The sequence below is a fragment of the Triturus cristatus genome, chromosome 1_2 (assembly GCF_964204655.1).
Source record: "Triturus cristatus chromosome 1_2, aTriCri1.1, whole genome shotgun sequence".
Classification (NCBI taxonomy): domain Eukaryota; kingdom Metazoa; phylum Chordata; class Amphibia; order Caudata; family Salamandridae; genus Triturus; species Triturus cristatus.
Window position 1 is genome coordinate 219,827,677 of NC_140580.1, and position 14,318 is coordinate 219,841,994.

The 14,318-nt window shown below is 43.2% G+C and overlaps 1 protein-coding gene across 8 annotated transcripts in view; it reads right to left on the minus strand.

Moving 5' to 3' along the window:
* Positions 1-551: 551 nt before the first annotated feature.
* The window catches only part of USP54 (ubiquitin specific peptidase 54), a 1,650,598-nt gene continuing 1,636,831 nt past the window's right edge, over positions 552-14,318 (minus strand). For all 8 annotated transcript variants that reach the window (XM_085603496.1, XM_085603494.1, XM_085603495.1 and 5 more), the window contains one exon: positions 552-2,880. In XM_085603496.1, the coding sequence (XP_085459622.1) occupies positions 2,258-2,880 (623 nt within the window). In that variant the 3' untranslated portion in view covers positions 552-2,257. The remainder of the gene's footprint in view (positions 2,881-14,318) is intronic.

Here is a 14,318-nt window from a genome sequence, read left to right on the forward strand (position 1 = left end):
AACTGTTTTGTTTCTTCTTGTTTAACCCGTTCGACGCTTGTGACGGAGCGGTTCCGTCACGTGCGTCGGTTGCGCTGTGCGCATGACGGAACCGCTCCGTCATGGCCCCGCCCGCGCACGGAATCTTCAGCGCGGCGCGGAAATCCGCGCCGCGCTGAAGGGGTTAACAGGGTGCTACGATCCTAAAACTCCTTCATGGAAAGACAAAAAATGTGAATTTAAAGTACACAATGTTTTCTTCTCATGGTTTACTGTGTTTCATTTTTTGCACGTTCTTTGGAGAAACTTACCTTCAGCAACAAGGAATCGATTACAACCTGTGAGGTCTATGGCAGAAGGAACTTGCCCTCTTCTTGCTAATGATGGCCTTTCTGACTGCTGTGTATGTATACCTGCTAAGAATAAACCAATAGAAGTAGTTCCTAGTCTTTACACAGCCTCCAAACCACATGCATTGCGATAAGATTCTGCTTCAAGCAAGCTGGCTGGTGGCGATTACAATGATAGAAAATAAACACAAAATAATGACCATAGAACACTAATTGTTAACAAGAACTATTATTATATATTTATTTGAAAAATACTTACAAAAGCAAAATGTTCTGACACTAAAATAGTTTTTCCCTACCCAAGGTGTTTGCAATGATGAAATCTGCATGCAGTGATAACAGTCTTTTCTGTTGTCAGCAGTGCTACAATAATTTGCTTGCAACTTCACCACCACTGCTCAAGGGCTAATTTTGTGCTGTTTTCTGAAAATTGAACAAAAGATCTTGGACGTTACCAACTATCTCAGGCAGTCCAGTCCCCATAGCTACGAAGTTTCACAAGTCCTTGAATGCCTAATTGCTCCAGTCCAAGTTGTTTCCATGCATTCTGGATGGTCCTGGTTTTACAATGGAATAAAAAAGATTACAAGTCCCACTGTATGTATGATAAAAATCCAGACAAGAGCAGCTAGCCATGCTTGGACATTGGACCCTTGACAAGGCTGGTCTTGGGTTGATCTCTTAGGAAGAAAAGGAAACAAAAACAACTCTAAATGCGATACATTGCGTGCTCTTCAGAATGCGGTCTATTTTGTCCTTCAGGTGCATGCCTTCTTATTCAATAGAGAATCTTCTATAATATATATCTTTTAGAATATTTTTTTATTTAGATTTTCTAGAACACCTTTCATCCATACAGGGTGACAACAAGAGACAATTTGAAAGTATTACTGTTCATTCAACTGTCTCTAGGGTGAACAGTCTGCATCTATATTTCACCACCAGGATCCTGTAATTCAGTTTCCAAATGGTGAGGAAAAGAAGGAAATTTGTAGTGTTGTCAATATGACAATCATTACAGTTCGGCAGATGGAGGCACATGGGTAACCTGGGTCACCAAATAACAGGGACATTATATCAGGTGCTCTTAACTTGAATACCAGAACCACCAGACCGATTGTCCTCCTAGACTAACTATAGTGGTGCTGTGAGCTTCTTCACAGCAGTTGTTTCTCTATTTAACTGGTATAAAGTGTTCCAGAGGCACTATGTGCCCCTCACGTAACAAATGTGCAATTAACACCATTGTGAGAGGCAGAGGCTGGAGTAGCTGTGGGCTTCTAAAAGTCCAACTTCATCTTTAACATCAGTCTAATCTGAGAAGTTGAGTATATGAGTAACCAGAACTCATTATCCAGTTATTATAATTAACTAATGAAGTGAGACATAGCTCAGAGAAGCCTGAGGTAAATTTCACATATCATCCTGAAAATTACTGCTGGAGGAAGCAGGAAATGAAGCAGGTGATATCTACACAGGTGGTGCTGCTATAATAAAATGTTCTATGATTTAATTATTGCTGGGAAAGGTACACTGGAAGGTCTTCAGGCCTCCTACAGTATCCAAACTATTCACTAAAAATATGATTGCTGAAATAGGCAGGTAATGAAGAACCTTTTAAATCCCCCAATACCATTTCCAAAACTGAAGGTCCAGTTCCAGATCTTTCAGGAGTTCCCCACAACCTACAACATTATGTACTATAATTCAACAGCTGAAACATCATCTAATTTAGAACATACTAAAAAAAATCCAGTGCAAATATATAGTCCCACATTTATCTACATTTCCAAGACAAGACTGGCACAGATACAGAAAGAAAATGCTCTTTGCCTCATTACATTTGGTGCTATGGTATTTACTACAGGTCTGGCAGTGTTCACTTAATTCATCTCCCATCGCTCATTAGAACAGTCAACTGCCCATTTTTACCAGCCATTTCTTTCATAGGCAGTGCCAGAGTATGTCCAACTATTTGACCCATAACCATCAGAAGAACAATACATCCCTTGCTGCGGATGAGCTGGGTGTGTTCTTCTCCCACCAAGTTGAGTAACAAACCGGTTCTGTCTCCAGTCAGAATCAGGAGGCATGTCCACTCTCTTTGGACCTTGCACCTTAGAATGAGAGAGAAGCGGATTGCACCAAGTGTCATCAGCTTCCCAAGAAGTTGTGTGCTGTGGGCTACAGTCTGTACTGGTCGGCTGCCTGTGATCTACTTTGTATGACTTATACCCTGTATGTTCAAAGGACTGGCATGAGATGTCTCCATCTGAACTCCTGCCTGGAATTGCTCCATAACCTTCACTCACTGAAAGTCTATCCTGTTGGTTTTCTGTGGGTTTACAGGTAAATGGCTGACAATGATTTGGAGAATTCTGAATTTCGTCCCCCATTTGCTGCCCATGGTCAGTATATGGCCTCTGTCCCACAAGGGAAAAGGACAAAATCCTCTGTGTCCGAGGAAGAGATCCGTAACTTAGGTTGTCTTCAAGCCTGAAAGCTTCACCCCGGTCAGGCAAAGCCAAAAATGTCTGGATGTTCTGATGTCCTGCAAGTTAAAAGGGGAAGGTGGGGCAAGAACAGAGAAGAAGAGAGAAAAATAGACATAAAAATATACTTTAATAGTTGTGTTTGATTGTTCTTATTGTTATCACATTCACCTTCCCTCACACCAAATTACCCTTCAAAGCTCGAGCAGTTCTAACCATAACTGCTAAATATTATGGTTTCATTGTGTATGTGTATACCAGTGATTTACATATCAACCATATTCAAGGGGGTCAACTGGATGTAAAATGTGATAATCAAGTTTACCCACATGCCCTTCTATCCCTCTACATCTATAAAGATGAGTTTTCCCAATTGAATTTGTTATTGCTAGGAAACAGACAAAATAATTTAGGTTATGCTGAGATTGGAGACTGTAATCACAGCACTCGGATCTGCCAAAAGACAAAGATATAAAGTACTACAACTAAATTCTAGCTCTAGTATAATAGATTGTAAAATTATTTTTCTTCTCTTAACACACAAAACATAATGTCTCAAAAGTCAAGATTAATTTCAGAAAACTATTTTAGTAAAAAATTAATCAATGCTGTAGCCCACATTTATGATTTTGCAGCAGTGAAGAATGGTACCAGGAAAGGGGTAGTTAATGGAAGTATTAAAACATTAGGGATGGTGCAGCTAAGGGTTAACTGACCAAGAAGTGTCACTAAATTGTATTACTATCAACAAAACATCGACATGTGACTGCCCATTCAGCCCAACCAAACCCTTTCCTGATGACTTAACCAGCCATTTCTCACATCTCTTTCTTACTTACAAACATTTTCTATTGCTGATTTAAGCTTCAGGCTAGAGGATAAATCAATTCCATCGCCAAACAATTCCTGGACACAGTTGATAGCTTTAACCTTGAAGTACTGTCCAAAAGACAGTTCTATATCAAAGGACGCTACCTTGATACCATGCACCAACACAACCAACAATTTAGAAGCATAACAAGCACTGTGGGGCTATGGCTCTAACACGTAATCTCATTCACCGTTGCACTCTCTGTACTGAACCCCATCAGGACATTACCTAGATACTGTGCTCCAACAGAGTCTACAATTTAGGAGCATATCACCCACCTCTGCCCTATGACCCTGCCACATGATCTCCCATTCACCAGTGCACCCCAGCAGAACACTATTTTGAAACTGTGTTTCAACTCAGCCTTCAATTTAGTAGCATATCATCCACTATTGTTCTAACACACATTTTCCCATTCACAACTGCACTCTTACCACAGCTCCCGTCATAAAAGTCCAAGAAAACCCACATTATTCAGGTCCAACAAAGAAATGGCATCACACTACTGTAATATTAAGCTAAGGGGTGTGAAGTAAGCAGGGTAAAAGAGTATCCCTGATTATTCAGAGCTCATGAAACAATGGTAAAAGGCAGCAATTTTAGAGTTCCCAGTGCCCCAAAACTAAGGAACGGCAAACAAGAACCAGCAAAGAGGCATTTTAGAGCTACGTACGTGAGAAATGCTGACACTGGTGAGGCAGACCAACAAGCGGGTCATTTGCTTAGTGACTTCCCAGCACACACAGTGACTAAATCAGATCCCAGTGCTGCTGTAAGTGGAAAGTCAGATGGCCCAAGGCCCTGTACTCCCCAAGGATGCAGCAGTGATCTAGACCAGAACCTCAATGGAGGCTTCACCTCAGTGAAGCACACCTGTACAGAAGGCCCCATGTTATCACAGGAGTGAGTCTGCAAGCCTGAGAGCCACCAGGATGGACTTTCCTTTTTAGGTCTAGCCTGGGCAGCTCATGCGCTGCTCTGCGAGGCATGCTGTATTCAGGTATGACTCCACCCACTATCTCCCATATTTTTCATTGGCTTATGTCATTGTCCTTTGTAAATGTTGGCTTCTGATTTGTTGATAGGCTTATTAGTCCCTCCTTAGGTCCCCTCTTTACATTGTTGTTACCCCCATGAGGACTGGCCCTCTTACATGTGTTTTTACTCAGGAGCTTTCATTAGCTGCTCTGGAGCACTATTTAGACAATGTTTTGCTGAAGCAGGCATGACATGCGTGGCTTGCTAAACACTTTATTTTACAATCGTAGGCATTTTTAATCAGGGCGGACGTTGCGCTTTTCCTGCTGCTCGACATATCTGGTGCACACCCTCCTGCTTCCACAGGCTTAGCCACTCTCCGTATGCCGGCAGGCCCCAAGAAACCGCAGCGAGGACAACGCCATGTGCAGCTGCATGGGCACTCATGGTTAAAAATCAAATAAAAAGTGTGTGCGCATTTAAAATACATACCGCAACAAAAGTGTGCACGTTTAAAATACATACCATAACAAAGCAGAGCAACTGGGTTTTTCTTATAGTTGCTGTGCTTCATTTCGGTATATATTTTAAACGTGCACACTTTTGTTGCCGTATCTATATTAAACGCGCACACACTTTTTATTTTATTTTGTTGCACTTCACTGTTAACTAGGGTAATCCCATTTTACAGTCACACTAGTGGAACATTCAGGGCACATGTATATCACATCAATCAATCAATCAATATATTTGTAAAGCGCGCTACTCACCCGGAGTGTCTCAAGGCGCTAGGGGAGGGGGGTCCGCTACTGCTCGAACAGCCAGGTCTTGAGATGTTTCCTGAAGGAGAGGTGGTCTTGAGTGAGGCGGAGGTGGATGGGGAGGGAGTTCCATGTCTTGGCTGCCAGGTAGGAGAACGATCTTCCTCCCATGGTGGCTCTTCGAATGCGTGGAACGGCGGCGAGGGCGTGGCTGGACGATTGTAGCTGGCGGGTGGGAGTGTAGAAGGTCAGGCGGTTGTTGAGGTACCTGGGGCCCAGGATGTGGAGGGCTTTGTGAGGAGTCGGAACGTGATTCACTTGCTGACGGGGAGCCAGTGAATGTCTTTCAGGTGTCCGGAGATGTGGCTGTGTCGGGGGATGTGTAGGATGAGTCGTGCGGAGGCGTTCTGGATGCGTTGGAGTCTTTTCTGTAGTTTGGCTGTGGTTCCGGTGTAGAGGGTGTTGCCATAGTCCAAACGGCTGGTGACGAGTGCCTGGGTGACCGTCTTCCTGGTTTCGGTGGGGATCCATCGGAAGATCTTTCAGAGCATTCGTAGGATGTTGAAGCATGATGATGAGACGGCGTTGACTTGTCTGGTCATCGATAGGGAGGAGTCCAGGATAAAGCCCAGGTTGCGTGCGTGGTCTGTTGGTTTGGGGGCGCTGGCCAGGGCGGGGGGCCACCAGGAGTCGTCCCAGGCAGAGGGTGATGGTCCGAGGATGAGGACTTCCGCTTTGTTGGAGTTAAGTTTCAGGCGGCTGTTTGTCATCCACTCGGCTACGTCTTTCATCCCTTCGTGCAGGTTGGTTTTGGCGGTGGCTGGGTCATTGGTGAGGGAGAGGATCAGCTGGGTGTCGTCGGCGTAGGAGATGATGTTGAGGTTGTGTTGGCGTGCGATGGCTGCGAGGGGGCTCATGTAGACGTTGAAGAGGGTGGGGCTGAGTGATGATCCTTGTGGTACGCCGCAGATGACTTCGGTGGCCTCTGATCTGAACGGGGGGAGGCGAACTCTCTGGGTTCTTCCGGCGAGGAATGAGATGATCCACTCCAGGGCCTTCTCTTGGATTCCGATGTTGCGGAGGCGCTGCACCAGGGTGCGGTGGCAGACAGTATTGAATGCTGCGGAGAGGTCTAGGAGGATGAGGGCCGCTGTTTCCCCGTTGTCGAGCAGGGTTCGGATGTCATCAGTGGCTGCGATGAGGGCGGTCTCGGTGCTGTGGTTGGCTGTGAAGCCGGACTGCGAGTGGTCGAGGGATCCGTTCGTCTCGAGGAAGGTGGCGAGCTGTTTGTTGACGGTCTTCTCGATGACTTTGGCAGGGAACGGGAGGAGCGAGATGGGGCGGTAGTTCTTGAGGTCGGTGGGGTCTGCTGATGGTTTCTTCAGGAGGGCGCTAAGTTCGGCATGCTTCCAGCTCTCCGGGAAGGTGGCGGTGTTGAAGGAGCAGTTGATGATGTCCCGGAGTTGGGGTGCGATGACGGAGTCGGCCTTGTTGAAGATGTGGTGGGGGCATGGGTCGGTTGGTGATCCGGAGTGGATGGTGTTCATCGTGCGGATGGTGTCTTCGGTGCTGACCGGGGTCCAGGCGCGGAGGGTGATGGTGGGGGGCGTCGGTTCGGTGGTTGGGTGCGTGGTCTGTGTGCCGAAGCTGTTGTGTATGTCGGCGATCTTGCGGTCACATAAATTTACTCTATGTATTTTATTGCACACAAACTTTTCCTGTACACAGTGCTACCTCAGCACCAACTTTACAAGGTTTTCAATCAATCCTGATTAAGTTTTCAACTTTTCTAACCAGTCTAAGATGGCGATATGTGCATTTTACTTTTCACTTGGGTGAGTCCCATTTCTAATGCCACACGATTCCACTATTTAAAACACATCATGGTGATCTTGCAGAATGTTGACAGAGCCATTCATTTGGTAAGTCACTACCTGTAGGCATGTTTCTTTACTTAAATGTACATTAGGATATGAAAACTCATACATAAAAAATAAAAATAAAAGAAATTTGGTTATATTTGTTTTTGTCAATGTTGCATTGGGGAAACAACCTTAACAACGCGGTCCTTACAGTGCATTACCTTTACAACACGGTTGTTACAACAACCGCGTTGTTACATCGCAGTACGATTACAACGCAAGTTGTTACAACGACTTGCTCTAGGTGGTGCTCTAAACTAAGGAATAGTATAATTTACTATTCCAATACCTTCCCTACTGTTGCACACACTGGAGTTGAAACAGTAAATTATACTATTCCTAAGTCCAGCGTGCCATCTAGAGCAAGTCGTTGTAACGACTTGTGTTTTAATGGTACTGTGATGTAACAACGCGTTGTAAACGCATGCAATGTAATGGTATATATTCGTCGCATTTGTGAGTGTCCACTACATTGTTAATAAATAAGTAAGGCAGTTGAGCCAATCGCTGCTAAAATCAGGGTGTCGTAGGTGGGTTAACCACTGTGAGGTCACAGGATGCCATCAAAGCTGCACACACACACATACATGTAGAGCTAAAGGCCGTAATTGAGAGAAAAGGAGCTGGTGATAAAGGTCCAGTTGGTGCTCACAGGGCACCCTCGAGGGTTTAGTGAATGGATTGTCTGACGTAACACATCAATCAATACCCCCGGTGTTCACGTCCCACTACAAATTCATGCCCCCCACAGCCTGAACTCATGCTATATGTGCCCCGCCCCCTGTTAGATCTGTAGCCCCCTTTGTCCACTCTTGTTTTTATAAAGTTATTTGTGCATAGAGATTGCATGCATGTGAAGGCTATTAATGCTTAGCACCACTGTCTGTTTAGTCATGGAGTCTTTCTCGAGCTAATACTGGTCAAATTACAAGAAATTACATGATCACTTTGCAGCAGTTTTCTTACCGACATGACAGCAAGCTGCTGCGCTGAGCATGTTATGGTCTGGCATCTGTTTTTAAATTTAGATGGCCAAGAGCTCTGAATTTTTAAAATGTTTTTAGGAGCCACACATATTCAGCATGTTTCATGCCATCAAAGACAGTGGACAAAGTGCATTAACGAACATTTGCATTGCAATAGGTTGTGCATGTGCAGAGTTACTGTTATTGGCATTGTTAATGACAATGCCTTTTATCTATGTGTTTTGAAAACCTGCAAGAGTTGTGTAAACATGCATTCTGTACTTATAGTCCTTACTTACGAGAAGCAAGGCTGGCAGTAAAAGCAGCGCAGTTACTGCCAGCCTTGCTTCTAGTAAGCAATGACTATAAGTACAAAGAAGAGGCAACATATCAGCGAAGGATCTTCTCCAGAATAAGCACACACAAAAAGTTAATGAAGCACAGGTGACATTATCCCGGCAACAACTACGAGAACGCCTATATGTCAAAGGCCAAGGGAGAAGATCACATATGCCTTTCTCTAACACTTCCTCATGGAAATTAAGTCAGATATAGTCACAATCAGAATGGATTTCAAGATCTATTTGTAAGAGCTCAGAAGAGACTTCTCATCCCAGGGGGAGCACAAGTGTATGACATAGAGCAAACCATAGATGAAAGCCTTGAAGGACAGCATTAGATGCGGGAAATGATTCAAGCCTTTAAGGAGCAAACCAAAGATCTGCAATTTAAAGAATGAAGACCTAGAAAATAGACTGCACAGAAACAACATCCACATAAGAGGCACCATACCAAGCGATGCAGAGCAAGAAAGAAGAATTTCATAGCAAACTGTTTGCAGCCATCAGAGGTAGACTTGAGGGTCCTCCACTGAAAAAAGACCACATTGATCACCCCAGACATACTCACACATGCATATGTATTAAAACAAAAGATAAGCTCATTGGCCTGGCCTGTAAGGCTCCTGGGTGGATGCATTAAGGCCATAAATCCCAACTCTATCAAGGCTGATCAACTTCAACATTGAGAAGAAGAATTTTTTTTCAGTGGTGACAGATTTCCTCTGTACTCAAGGGATCCCATACCAATGGAGGCATCCTTTCCCCATTAACTTGGGTTGTAAAAAAGAAGGTTGTAGAATGCACTTTGAAACCTGACAGGGACACACCGGGCACAACTAACGATGTGGAATCAATCTGGGCGGAAAGAAAAGATAACTACTAGGAACTTCAGATGGTGGAAAGTACATTTCAGCATAATTCAAAAGAAGCTTTTGAAGAAAGACATTGCATTGTCATTTACAAATTATTTGCTGTACCTAACAGCCAGCGGAGATGTATGGAACAAACCAGCAAAAGATGTGGCTTCTGTCTTGTCTTCAGAATTTCTAAACAAATAAGAGTATCATTGATTTCATAAACTATGAAATATACAGTTTTCTTTTATTATGAGACACCAGGCTCCTGGTAGAGATGGGATACCCATGTTTGTTAAGTCAGAAGGGCCTTCACTCACATATTTTATGGGGCACATTCTTCACAAGTTATTCATGCACATTTTAAGCCAATGTGCTTAATTTTCTCTCTGACTTTCAGGAAAACTAGTGGGCTAGATTCAATATTGGTGCAAGAATCACCGCACAAAGTCTTAAAAGGTATATGTGACAACTCAAGATTGTCACTAATGCTGAAAGTAAAAAGGGATACTGCTGTATACACCGTCTCCAATATATTAATACTCAGCAGTAATCAGAAAAAAATTCTCAAGATCACTATACCTCAACTGTACTCACACTTCCTTTCACTCAGCTGCACATAATACAAGTGCTAGACTTGATTACGTTCTGGTGAGCATCTCACTTCTGTTGGGATGGAAAAGTCCCTTGCATGGTGATGTACATGCACACGTGCCCAGAGTGACCCAGCTGCATGGATACCTTGACCCCTGGTACTGATTTAAGTTCATGAGCAACCAGGGATTATGTGTAAGTGCCATGACCTCGGCCTGTCTCGTGGTAATGAAGCCTTGGTACACCAGGAGGGGTAAGCCCAAGATCTACCCTTTTTAGTGGAAGAGGGCTATAGGCCATGCCAGGAGCTAAGTGACGTGAGCATTGTGGTGGAAGCATACCAGTTTTGTAGGAATGATAGTGTGAACAGGCTACATGTGTCATGTAAGTGGTGCCTACCAGGCACACTCATGTAATGTTCAGTGAGTGTGCACTCAACTACGCAACTCACCCTTGGATTGCATGATGTCTATTTGTAGCGCCATGCACCCCGTGATACTTTCATGTGCATGCTGGGATGTGTGTGTGTGCCTATATTTGGTACTGGGCTAATTGCCAGCCACACAGATGGTGGGTCTGGCTTTGTAAATAAACCTGCAATAGTAAATACACTATTATCATGAACATATTAATATTTATATAATTTAATTTATATTTAAATAAACGATTCGCTATTGTTCCTACAGAGACTTACATTTCTTAACCAACTGGCTTTCTCAACTATTACAAGTGTGAAAACCACTTCCAGAGTGTAAAGGAATAATACCAATTTAAACAAAATGTAATGAAACCACCCAAATAATGTAGGGCCATAACATATGGTAAACTCAGCCGTACCTTTAAACTGTTCCTGTTTTTTTCCAGTTTTTAGATCAAAGATCCAAAATGGTTAACACAAAGCTTAGGCAGAAGATGGACCCAGACATATTCATGACAAGAAGCTAATGACCAGCCGATAAGTGTTTCGTTCCATCCAGACTCTTAAGGATGCTTGAGTTGCATGAGTAAAAGCCTCCTGGAGCCACTACACAAGGAAGCAAGTGAAGAGACAGTGGCAAAAAATTGAGGCAGTAACAATTATAAAAGTGCTTAAGACAGAGGTAAGAGACACTGATTAGCAGTGTATCCGGAGAGTAAACTTTGGGAAAATTAGTCACAGAACAAGGTGGACCAACTGTGCCCTGAGAGACCAGGATGAAGACAGAGACCCTGAACCAGCCAAGATAATCTGTGAAAGGCACACAACTGAAACAAGTTGCAAGGCAATAAAGCCCACTATGTGGTGAGGGCGGAGAAGGGGGAAAAGAAATACGCTGGGTGCCATTCCAAATAAAAAGATCCACATAAGAGCAGGCAAACAGATGGAGGCAAATTTAGACCATAGGGATCTCAGTAGAGATGAGGGGGGTGTGACTAACTAGAAAGAAAGCAACATAATGGGACAAGGCACACATAGCCCTGATAGGAAGCCGGTTCATAGTGAACTCCATATGAGCAATCAAATGGAGAAACAAACTCCTTCCTACGAGATAAACTCAATAAACAATTGAATACCATTAATGCCTCCAGGAAACAATTGCAACTGTGGTGGTGGGCCGGTACGCTACATGACTACCTGCACAAACTAACAGAGAGAGTGAAATAGAAAGAGGAATCTGTTGCAGAAATCTGCCCATTTAGAGAGGTTGTATGTTCTTAACTTCACTGAAAGGGGTTGAATCTTGAGCCACAGAGCAGAGAACTCAGAGGGGCAGAGCTGATAGAACAATATACATGATGTGTCTCCACAGGGAGTGGAGGGCAGAGATATGGCGACATACTTTGAGAACTGGATAAACACTCAATTGGAGCCCATGGACTATCCAGATTTTTTTATGATTTAGAGAACCCACAGAGTGCCAAACTGGTGCCCCTCCCACACGGACTACTGCCTAGACTGTTAGTGGGCAACTTCTTCACTACTACAGCCATGCTTCAAAACCACAGAGAGCTAGGCAAAAGGGCCAACACCCAATTGAGAATCAATTGGTGTCAATTTTTCCAGACTATACCACATTGTGCAAAAAAAAAAAGACGTAATTTGTGGCTTCTGAGGGAGAAAGGAATCCACTATTTGTTGTTCTTTCCAGTCAAACTCAAAATAATGATATACAGAATCCTTTTTCTCATGGGACCAACAGAATTGTGTAAGTTCTGCAGCGGTATAAGGCATGGAAAGATTATGAGAACTGGACCACCCAGAAACTCCCAAACAGAAGACAGAGAAGACAAAACAAACACACATGAACAAAAAAAGACTAATGCAGGTGATGGAGCAGGGTTTTTTACTTTAAAACCAAATACCTGTTCATTTTCGCATGTTATAATTAAAAGTACTACTGATTAATTAATAACTACTAAAGATGTGTCGAGTCTAGTCTAATCAACCTTATTAACAGAAGAATTACACGTGGGAATGCTATTGCATGGCTAAAATAATAAGTGAACTAAGTTGGTGAGCAAACTGACAGAAATAGATGTTGCTTATGTGATGATATTATGTTTTGCGCTTATAATTAATACGCATTAATGGCTTTTGATGTCGCAGATGGCTAGATAAATACATACACATAAGGGTATTAGCAGGGGAATAACACTGTATAATCATTTCCGTGCAGTAATTCTGTTTTGTGTTTCATTTTACTTAAGTTGACCAATGTGGCCTACTAAAACATGGCTACCACCCGCAGCCTGCATTCGAGTTGATGGAAATTTTGCAAGGAGGCTTCGCGCTGCCTGTGACCTTGCCCTCCTGACGAACTGAAAAGCCATGATCATGACGACAAATCCGGGAGAGATGCCAAAAGCCCCTGAACATGAAATTTGTTGCTAAACCAAATACTGACTTTATGAACTTGTAATGATCCCACGAATGAGATACAATTTATCCAAAAGAGACATCCGTAGAAGTAACAAATTAGTTATGGATTCCTTATTTCTATTCGTTATTTGAGACGATCAATGTGTGTGAAAATTTACCAATGTAACTCAGTGTACCAAGACGACATTATTTCCGCCATTCATCCGTTTTGTACGATATGATTGCAACATTTTGGAATGTAATTTCTGTATAAATATTAGTAGACTAGAGAGGTCTAGTGCCACTTCTTCCCGAACTGATGATCAGAGGTCCCGATGCTGATGGAGAGAGGACGGTGACTCTACATGACGGCTAGAAACTCTAACTATTTTGCTGAGGACCGGTTCTGACTTAGGATCTGACTTTTAGCCAGAATAGGTAAATATGAGAGAAATGAAATTGCATTATAATTGGCTTTTCTTAAATTTTAGATAAACAATATTCTGTTTGAATTACTGTGTCGGGCGGTTATTTCTTTGTCATGTTTATTGAATTTATTTGCATGTCTAAAATGTTTTCACCAGATCTATAGCAACTAGTTGATGCCATTGACCTCAGAGTACATGCAGATTGGTTAGGTATCTAGAAAGTGTTTCCCCTTATACATGGCACGGATAGAGTGGTAGGTTGAATGTTGGTGTAATGGGCCCACCAGCGTGTGATGTGTGTGTGCGCGTGTGACTGTGAGATCACTCCGTCCGTGGAAGTAGAGGGGATTCGGAAGCTCCGATCTGCACCAGTTTCTTGGTAGCAGAATGATGGTTAACTATTGACTTGATCTGGTGAATTTGCGTGTATATAAGCTTGTTGATTATTGATTGATATTGATGTTTGTACTAACACTGTATGTTGAAGTCGTATTGAGTTTTGAGTAGTGTGTACGGCTTCTGGGACGTAGGAAGTCGGTGACAGTTCCTTAGTAGGGCAGAGGGAGTGCTGCTCTCGGAAAAAGGCGGGATTGTTGGCCCTGTATGTAGACAGGGGAAAACGTGTGACAATTGAAGTTGCGCGTCGCATTATCTGGGTTCGATGAGGTAGCATCGCCGTGTGTTACCATTAGAAACTTATTTTCTGTGTGAGTGAAGTGTATATGATAGCGAAGGTTATCTGTGAAGTTCTGGTCTTCGGTATCAGGGATCCTTGTGGCATTCCTTTAACGCTTATCACTAGAAAGGTGATAGGTATTCTCTGAGCTTGTTAGAAGGACAGAGCAGAGGTGAGCGCTGCTTTGTTAACGTGTGATATAATTCTTTAGTAGGACAGACTGTTCGCTGTTCTCAGGAAAGACAGAATTCTGTGTGAATGTACTACA